The sequence below is a fragment of the Limulus polyphemus genome, unplaced genomic scaffold, assembly GCF_000517525.1.
Source record: "Limulus polyphemus unplaced genomic scaffold, Limulus_polyphemus-2.1.2 Scaffold2104, whole genome shotgun sequence".
NCBI classification, from domain to species: domain Eukaryota; kingdom Metazoa; phylum Arthropoda; class Merostomata; order Xiphosura; family Limulidae; genus Limulus; species Limulus polyphemus.
This window is the reverse complement of record NW_013667714.1, coordinates 79,548-89,915: the sequence shown is the minus strand read 5'-3', so window position 1 is coordinate 89,915 and position 10,368 is coordinate 79,548. Positions and strand designations below refer to the sequence as shown.

The following is a 10,368-nucleotide window of genomic DNA, read 5'->3' as shown; positions in this document are numbered from 1 at the left end:
AACGTCGAATCTGAATCACTTGAAAAAAACACGGGGGTGCTTAACTTTTTTCCAGGTGTATATATACGTCTTGCATAAAATATAAATCTAGTGTAAAAATAGCTTTGTAATTTTTATTTCCAAAGTCTTATTAAAAGATGTTTTAAACAATTTGACTATTCTTAGAGCAACCTGTAATCAGACTAAATAATTTTGTACTCTTACATTAGGGGAGATTGAAACAACCCTAAAACAGAAAATGACAGTGAAAAATGTTAATCGGTTGAAACAAGCTGTTGTAACGTGACTAATTCATGTACACTCAAAACAATAACAACAACAAAAACATTTAGTCACTAGATTTCTAATATTTGGACAAATGAAACTTAAAACGAATCACAATCTCCCCCACCCCCCCAAAAAAGAGAAATAGTAATTAGATATGTATGTATGTCACCACCATACATCGAGTGAAAGAAAACAAGTTTATTCTTGAAGTAAATATTCTCCAGAAACTCGTAAATGTAGCAAAATATTCCATTGGTAATGATATTATGATCGCTCTAGAAATGTTATATATATATAAACATATATACATATGATCAGTCAAACATGCTTTTCTTAACTAATTAGCTGTGTTCAAATTGTCATTCAGTGATGTTACCTTTTATTCTTTCAAAGTAAAAAAAAAAGGAAAAGAAAAGAAAAGGAACACGAGTAATGAAAGGTACCTGGTTAGACATTGCTACTTGAGAGATACCTGGTTAGACATTGCTATTTGACAGATACCTGGTTAGACATTAATACTTGACAGATACCTGGTTAGACATTGCTATTTGACAGATACCTGGTTAGACATTGCTATTTGACAGATACCTGGTTAGACATTACTACTTGACAAATACCTGGTTAGACATTGCTACTTGACAGATACCTGGTTAGACATTGCTACTTGACAGATACCTGGTTAGACATTGCTATTTGACAGATACCTGGTTAGACATTACTACTTGACAAATACCTGGTTAGACATTGCTATTTGACAGATACCTGGTTAGACATTGCTATTTGACAGATACCTGGTTATACATTGCTACTTGACAGATACCTGGTTAGACATTGCTACTTGACAGATACCTGGTTAGACATTGCTACTTGACAGATGACTGGTTACATTGATATTTGACAAAACAGTTGGTTGGTACATGACACATAGTTGGTTAGACATTGGTAATTGACACACAGTTGGTTAGACATTGGTAATTGACACACAGTTGGTTAGACATTGGTATTTGACACATAGTTGGTTAGACATTGGTATTTGACATATAGTTGGTTAGATATTAGTGCTTGACAAAGACAGATAGCTGAATAGACATTGGTACTTGGTAAAGAAAGATAGAATTCAAGTAAAAACACCTATAGAGAGAAAGATGAACAAACATAAAGCATATGGATAGAACGATAGCAAGAAAGAGAGGCAAATGTTTTAGTCGATAAGAATACATCCAAGCATACTGACAGTAGATAAGCTAATACACAAATTAAAATGAAATATATATGTAGTTAGACGAATACACAAACGAAAGGACAGATAAACAGGTATACATGCCTCAAATATCTTTCTGCATATCAGCGTGAGTCACGTAAAGTGACAGTGACTGGTTTTACAAGGCGTTTCCTAATGACAACTCCATAATATATAGAAACAGGATTGGATTGTTAAAGTAACTTCAAAATTTCCTAACCTGTACAGAACTCGTAAAGGAATCATGTCAGAAATGGAAAAAAATAAATAAATAGTAGGATAATCCCAACCAGTAATGGTCGTCAACGTATTGGTTTATTCTGTGTAAATGTTCTAAAAGTAGGTGAGAGAAAACAGCTTGTCCATTAGCTAAATGATCCAGAAGAGTAAGTTAGTAGCATAACGCTACATATTCTTCAAATACCTGTATAAAACTAAAACATAGATTCACTGTGGTGCGCAGAGAATGATTTAAACGCCCTTCACATAACATACAGCCCACTTTTACAGAGGCTAGTCTTATTTTTCGATTTGCCTTTATCCGTAGTTACCGATGAAGAGGTCCGAAACCACATTAACTCAGTGACAAGTTATGGATCGAATAACAAATTGACCTTCACATTCCTTTCTCACTAAAATGTATAAACTTGGTGTTGATAGTAAAAACAAAGCAACAATATGTCTTTACACATTTGCAGTTATATCAATGTTATTTTCACAAACATCAAATCTCCTGCTTATAACAAATATTATTATCTAAATCTTACTTGGTGAAGTATTTCATAACATCAAATTATAGTTTTGAGACTGATGTTTACGAAGTTTTCAGTGCACGTGATTTCGAAGGTAACCAAAGATGTAATTTTTTTATCAATGCTTTCTTTCCCGCGCCGGTGATGGAATTAGTGTTAATATGTTTAACTAAGGAATCAAGGATATTGGTTTAGTATTCTTTAAATTCTATTTACTTATGAAATTACAAATTACACTCATTATAATGATTTTCTAATACCAAATACATGCTATAAATGGTGGTGTATTTTAACTATCAGTGAGGGATAGTTTCACACAGCAAAAATGGGAAAGTTTCACACAGTAAAGATAGCAAGATGAAATTTTTGAAACATTCGCAACAAATAATTTAGAAGCGAGTTGTGGTTTTCCAAGTCCTCTGTTTTTCGTAAACTTTCAAGAAAACATAACAGAAGGTCACAATAAATTAAGATTGAGAGAAAGTAGCTGGTATAGGAAGGTCACTCGCAAAACCTCACATCTTGATAGAATAGCCAAGAACTCAGATGGTCGAGCATACTGTGCGGTAATGAGGTCAATTACATTGAAACATGTTGGCCTATTTTTTACTTTTTTACAAGTGAGGTATATTACAGTCCTCAAACTGACATAAAAAAACCCTTTTTTTCGGGCTCGTGTTGTCGTGACTTATTTTTCTCTAGTTATAACCACTAATTAAAATATATTTTTTTTATTCTATCCCTAACGTAGTAGTAGTTTCGTATGTTGTTTCTCACTCCTCCAAATTCATCCTTAGCGTGAATTATATGCCTTTGATTGGCCGAATGCGCATCACGTGCTATGAAACATTCAAGCTCCTTAGGTCCTAAAAGTAAAAGGCATAACAGTAACGCTGAAAGACTTTCTCGCCATTTTACATTAGCATGATCTGTGAAATGCGAGTCTAACGCTACATTGTGTGACAATCATACAGGTTTGTTTATAATTAAGCACAAAGCTACACAATGGGCTATCTGTGCTCTACCCACCACGGGTATCGAAACCCGGATTCTAGCGTTGTAAGTCCGCAGACATACCGCTGTGCCACTAGGGGCAATCATACAGGTCTAGCACTAAAATGTGAAAACACTTAAGTTTCAAACACAGAAACATATAATACAAAGTAATAGTATTTATAAATTTAAGGCTAACAATAACAAACTTCATTTTGTTAAAGTACAGATCTTGCTTTATCTTCTTCTTAATCTGCTTGCTTCCCTTCAATCTACATGATTTATGTTATTATAGTTTTCATAGTTTGTATTTCCGTAGTTACCAACTGTTGTGGAACGTAAGTGAACAATATCAGAAACAGAGTGTATGATGATACAGTATTCCAACCACACAATGTTCTCGGTATCCATTGCCGACTTAAATCCAGAGCCCATCAGGACGCCTGAGACCCAACAAATATAGCAGGGATCGGAACACTACGTAAATAAGCTACATGTTACACCAATTGTTACGGTGTGAATGCCTTTTCAAGCTAGCAAAACATGATCGTAATCAATTTACTTATCATAAGACATAACTATTAAGCCTATTATATTATTTAATATTGCATTCTCTGTTTAGTTTCTTCCTAAGCCTAAGGAACTAGATATAGAATGCATTGTTAAAACTATAATAGGCCTAATACAAATGTCTGATAACAAGTAATTTAATTATAAAATATTATTATTTGCGACAAATAAAAGCATAAGTCATATGGTTCCTCAAAGCCACAAATATTTCTTTCTGAAAATCTTACTATATATTTAAACAGTAAACCTTTGTCATTATGTTGACAGTATGAACGACGTAAGTTAATAGGGTCTTTAAAATCCCGCCCCGGGTTCGAATCTCCGTCACACCAAACACTCTCGCCCTTTCAGCCGTGGAGGCGTTATAATGTGACGATCAATCGCACTATTCGTTGGTAAGAGAGTAGCCCGAGAGTTGGTGGTGGGTGATGATGACTAGCTGTCTTCCCTCTAGACTTAAACTGCTAAATTAAGGACGGCTAGCGCAGATAACCCACGTGAAGCTTTGCGCGAAATTCATAACAAATCAAACCAAAATCCAGCCCAGGAAATAACTAAAGCCTAGAATGATAACTTGAATGCTAAGAAGTACTCAAACTATTGTTATATTCGCAGCAAAATACATTACACTTTTAAACATGAAAATATAGACAAATATTACATAATTATTTATTTTAAAAAGTCTGTTTTTGAATAAAGATTTGTTCGATTTGTAGTAAGCTCTTAATTAAGGAAAAACAAATATAGAAAAAATAATAAACTTATGATTTGTGTGGGTACTGAAAGATATATTAGGCTAAGGCTGACATAAATTTTAAACATATATTAGGCTAAGGCTGACATACATTTTAAACATATGTTAGGCTAAGGCTGACATAAAATTTAAAGATATGATTAATAGCTATGATTCACATGCCATAAGGCTTGTTGCAAAAACAAGAACAAAGTGGAGAAAATATGAATCATTTTCCAATTACAACTTGACTAACAATTAAAGAAATGGGGTGAATTAGTTGTGTAAAATCTAAAACAACAATATCTACTTTAGAAAATGAGCATATGTTGTGTGGACACCACAAGATAGGACAGTTAACAATTCTGACTCATAACTAACAGGTGTTAACTTTTCCCTTGGGTTGAACCATATACTCAGTGTAGGACTTAAGGCGCGAGGACCGCCTTGAATATATCTGTTATGTTTGTATAAAACTCTCCCGGCCCAAGCAAACGTGTGGCATATAGTGTTATTTTTCTGAAATAAACTTTTAAACTTACATATACTGATTAGATGTAAGTTTACTAGTATATTATATTACCCTTGTACATGATACATCAATTTTTATTATATAAACTTTTCTTATTAGAAAATCTGAAAATAATACCCGTTTTCAGAATTTTTATTTCTGGAAAATCAATTGTTAACACCTGAGCAAAATCGAAACTTTGAGAAAAATGTTACCATATTCACTAAGTTTAAATTATTTTCTGTCTGTTACATAACAAATAGATAAATAAAAAGCTGGTGGCGAATTGAAGTATTAGCTTATTTTGAAGACTTATAACGCTAAAATAGGAGCTCGATTCCCCGCTGCGGACAGAGAGCATATAGTCAGCCCATTGTATAACTTTACTCTAGAACAATAACAACTTTGTTTAAAAACAAAAGTGATGTTGTTCTTATTAGTAACTGTTATCAAATATAACCTACTTTTTGGCATTATCAAACGATTATTATTACTTTTCTACTACGACAAGATAATCAACAAAATAATTACATTCTCCATTAAGTGAAAACGTACGGTACTTGGTTTGTTTTCTAGTGCCATGGTTATATCTAAGTATGTACAGTGTGTTGCAAAAGTATTCACTCCCCTACCAGTAATGTCACGTTTGGATGAAATACAAATAATGTAAACAATTTTTTTAATGAACTTGTTTTTATTCAAACTCTAATGATCAAACTTAACGCTGTTCTGTGTGAAGGAGGCTGAATGTTGGTAAAACCTGCAAATAAAATATATAAATTGAAATTTGCTGATTGGATAAGTATTCAGCCCCCTACATCAGTATTTGGTGGAAGAACCTTTGGCAGCAATTATTGCTGTTTGTCGTTTTGGATAAGTCTCTACCAGCTTTGCACAATGGAATGATGTAATTTTGCTCATTCTTCTTGGCAAAATTGCTCCAATTCTGACAGGTTCGTTGGGGATCGTTGATAGACTGCAATCTTCAAGTCTCGTCATAAGTTTTCTATTGAATTCAAGTGAGGACTTTGACTGGGCCACTTCAGGACATTCACTTTCTTCTTTTGAAACCACTCCAGTGTGGCTTTGGCCTTGTGTTTCGGGTTCTTGTCCTGCCGAAATGTGAATTTTCTATCTAGTTTTAGTTTCTTAGCTGACTCAAGCAGGTTTTTTTCTCTAGGATTTGCCTGTACTTTGCACCATCCATCTTCCCTTCAATCCTGACAGGCTTCCCAGTCTCTGCTGATGAAAAGCATCCCCGTAACATGATGCTGTCACCACCATGTTTGACAGTTGGGATGGTGTTGATTGGGTGATGTGCTATGGTGGGATTGGGCCGCAAGACGTAAGGCTTTGAATTTAGACCAAAAAGCTCAATTTTTGTCTCATTTGATCACAAAACCTTCTATCACATGTTTGCAGTATCATTTACATGCTTTGTCAAAAACTACACACGAGATTTAAGATGATTCTTTTTCAGTGATGGCTTCTTTCTTGCCACTCACCCATACAGGCCAGTTTTATGTAGGGACCGGGATATTGTCGATGTATAAATACTGACTCTCATCTCAGACATGGAACTTTGTAAATCTTTCAAAGTCACTATTGGCTTCACAGTGGCATCCTAACCAGTTTCCTGCTTCTCCGGCTGCTTAGTTTGGAAGGGTGGCCTGATCTGGGTAGTGACTGAGTGGAATGAAGCACATTCTACTTCTTAATGATGGATTTCACCGTACTCAAAGGGATAATCATCGACTTTGAAATTTTCTTGTAATCTTGTCCTGATCTGTTCTTCTCTACCACTTGTTTGCAAAGTTCCTTGAACTTCATGGTTGGTTTGTCGTATCACTATATGAGTTGTGGCTTGAACAAACGCATTTACTCTGAAGTCAAGTTAAACCACATTGATTACACTAATTTTGTCACCTTTCAAACAAATCTTTTGCACCTTAATTGATTTAGAGTTGCCGTAGCAAAGAGGCTGAATACTTATGCAATTGGGAATATTCTTATTTTCTTTGAAAATCTAACTTACTTACATAATATCAGCATTTTTTAGCTTTCTAAGTTTAAAGTAAATTGCGTAGATCCTAAATATAAAGTCCCATTTGAAAGTTTAATGATTGCAAGCTCAGACGAAAACAAAATGTGGAAACTTTGCAGGTGGGTGAATACTTTTGGAAGGCACACGCAACGGGTTTAATGGACTTTAGCTCCTACCTCTGAAATTTCAAAGGAGATATTTTTTCTACAATGCTTACGTTTCTTTACAACACAAGTTATTATGCCATGTGTTCACCATGGAACCCCACCCCACTCACGAAATGTCTCCTGGCTACGATACTTGTAGATAACATCTCACAAACAGATTCCAATCTTCCAATATAGATGGATCAAATATTAAGTTTTAGAAGATTATGTAAAGATCATTATGAACTTGCAGTTTACGTAACATTTTTCAAAACCATGAATATAATGTAGTTGATAAAAATTGAGTTAACCCTAGTCTTACAAATTGAAGGTAAAATAAAAATGAGCCGAGATGTATAATAAATTCACTGAATGGTATGTTGCAATTAACACGAACAAAAGCTTTCAAATTCAAGCTCATTAAACTTAAGTAAGTACATTTATTACGGTTAGTTAGATTGCTCTGACATTTAGATATGCGCCTGATAACAAGCAAGGTTTTTTCCAACTAATTGTACCAAGCTATACATGAAGAAATACAATATCTCCATCCGTCAATAGTTCTGTAATACAAAGTGCATACTAAAATATTACACTTTTTTTTTACTCTTTGATTAGTCAGTTTTTTACGTAGCTTTCGGCCATTCATCAAAATATTGTTGATCTCAATTCCCTTAAAGAAGTCCCTGAAGTAATACGTAACATGATTTACCCTCCGGTTTCTCCCCCTCCCCCGATCGAAATAACCTTGCTGTAAATATTTGGGTCAGCAATATTTCAAACATTTACTCGTGACTTTTTTATCTGTACTTGTAGGTGAAAACTAACCAATAGAACCCAAGCACAGAGAGAGAGAGAGAGAGTGATTACCAAACTTAAAGGTGGGGGCGGGAGGAGGGGGATAAACTTGTTTCTTGGAAAGTAAAACAGACTCATTCGAACTATTCATAAAATAGCCACTACAAAGAAAAATATTTTTTTTTGGCGGATTAGGCTCGTTAAAAAATTTATTTTTATTATTTTACGTACAAATATTTGCACTTCTGACTCATGAAGTAATAATAAAGAAAATCAAGACTAAGTAAAATTACAAGACTCTAAAGCATAAAATAAATATAACTACATGTGTATTCTAATTCTCTGCTTGGAGTCAACAGATACAAACTGGTTCTCGGAGAGTAATAATACCTGTGTTTTACTTTCGATGATATAACATATGTTTATTGTTAAGCGTACACTAGAAAAATGGTCTATCTAAGGAATGCGGGTAATCAACAGTATCCATTACCACCTCTTGGTAGAGGAGCTACGTCATATAGATAGGGACACCCCTGGGCCATTCTGTGTCCCCCTGCCAAGTTTGGTTCTGCTAGCTCCAAAACTGTGAAAGGAGTTCGCGTGTAAACAAACAAACAAGCTCATACAACGCGTGAAATAATATAAGATACTTAATTCTTAATATTATTACAGACTTTTTAAAAGTGGATAAATGGGATTTTCCTCTGTACGAGCTCATTCAATTAACTAGACAGGCGTAAAGCTATTCTCGTATCGTTGTTTGTCAAGCTTGACCAACCGGTGATTAGAGGTGACGGCGAGGTCAGAAACCTCATATCTTGAAGGAAGATCGTGCAGCTTTTCTCACGGAAATTTGTAGCCCAAGGAGATTTAGAGTTGACCTTTTGTTAAGATTGTATCCTTCTGACCTCTTCCCAGAAATTAAGACAACATTCAATTTACTTAAGCTACACTTAATATTATATATCAATATTTTAGCATTTTTATGCACACTGATGTGGTGTATAGACACACTATTACCTTCACACAGAATATCCGTCTGTATTCTTATAAGTTACACAGAAATAATCTGGCCCGGCAAGGCCAGGTGCTTAGGGCGCTTGACTCGCAATCTGAGGGTCGCGGGTTCGAATCCATGTCCCACCAAGCATGCTCGCCCTTTCAGCCGTGGGGACGTTATAATGTGACAGCCATTTCCACTATTCGTTGGTAAAAGAGTAGCCCAAGATTTGGCGGTGAGTGGTGATGACTAGCAGCCTTTCCTCTAGTCTTTCACTGCTAAATTAGGGACGGCTAGCGCAGATAGTCCTCCCTCGTGTAGCTTTGCGCGAAATTCAGAAAACAAACAAACAAGACATCAAGCCGATAAAACAAAGTTCCTGTGTTTACAATTTGAGGAAGGTACAATATACAGTAAGAGAGAAAAGCAAGGCACACGTGCAAAAAGCATTAACAAATATGAAAGCGATGATTTAGGAAAGAAAGTTATAGATAATGTTATAAGTTATAACAATGAAATATTATTGAAATACTCTGCTGACAATTTTCTCATTGTTTGAAATATACGCATAAAAATTTAGTCTCAAATAAGAACTTTTGTTCAAGTATCGCTGTTCTTATGATGTTGTACCAAAATTAATTTAAAAATATGTCGTTAATGAGAAGTATTTTTCACACTTTTTGCCAGGGGCGTGATTTTCGTATTCAAAGAGACTGATCGTTTACGTAGGATATATTTGTGATGCTACAAAATATTACACACCTATAGTACAATTACCATAGAAACACTTTATTCATTCTCACCTTATGAGGATAAGCAAGATGCCATGTTAAGTTGATTTTCGCCCCTGCTGGTAGTGTAGTAATAATGTCACCTATTGGAGAAAAACAAAAGTTAGGAAGATGCCAATTTTTCAGTAACAGAAAAACTTAAAACAACGTTGAAACATACAAATGTAATATCGGAAGTGACTTGTAATATAAATAATGTCTCTCACTGATGGAAAAAAAAACAAAACAAAAAAAAACGAACAAATATTCTGTGGCGTTACAAAAACTGTTTGCTAAATAATTGTCAATTTCAAAATCTGATTCGTATAAGTTTACAGATAAAAAAGTGGATACGTATTTTGAAATTAACTTGTATTCTTCAAAACTAATACATTGCTGGAAAGGTTATATTTTAAAGTTAACTTGTATTATTCAAAACTAATACATTGTTGGAAAGGTTATATTTTAAAGTTAACTTGTATTCTTCAAAACTAATACATTGTTGGAAAGGTTATATTTTAAAGTTAACTTGTATTCTTCAAAA

General features: G+C 34.4%; 1 protein-coding gene across 1 annotated transcript in view; it reads right to left on the bottom strand.

The window, feature by feature from the left end:
* The window catches only part of LOC106465964, a 95,901-nt gene that overhangs the window by 70,856 nt on the left and 14,677 nt on the right, over positions 1-10,368 (bottom strand). Inside the window, exon 2 of the mRNA XM_022393930.1 lies at positions 9,858-9,928. Within this exon, the coding sequence (XP_022249638.1) occupies positions 9,858-9,928 (71 nt within the window). The remainder of the gene's footprint in view (positions 1-9,857; positions 9,929-10,368) is intronic.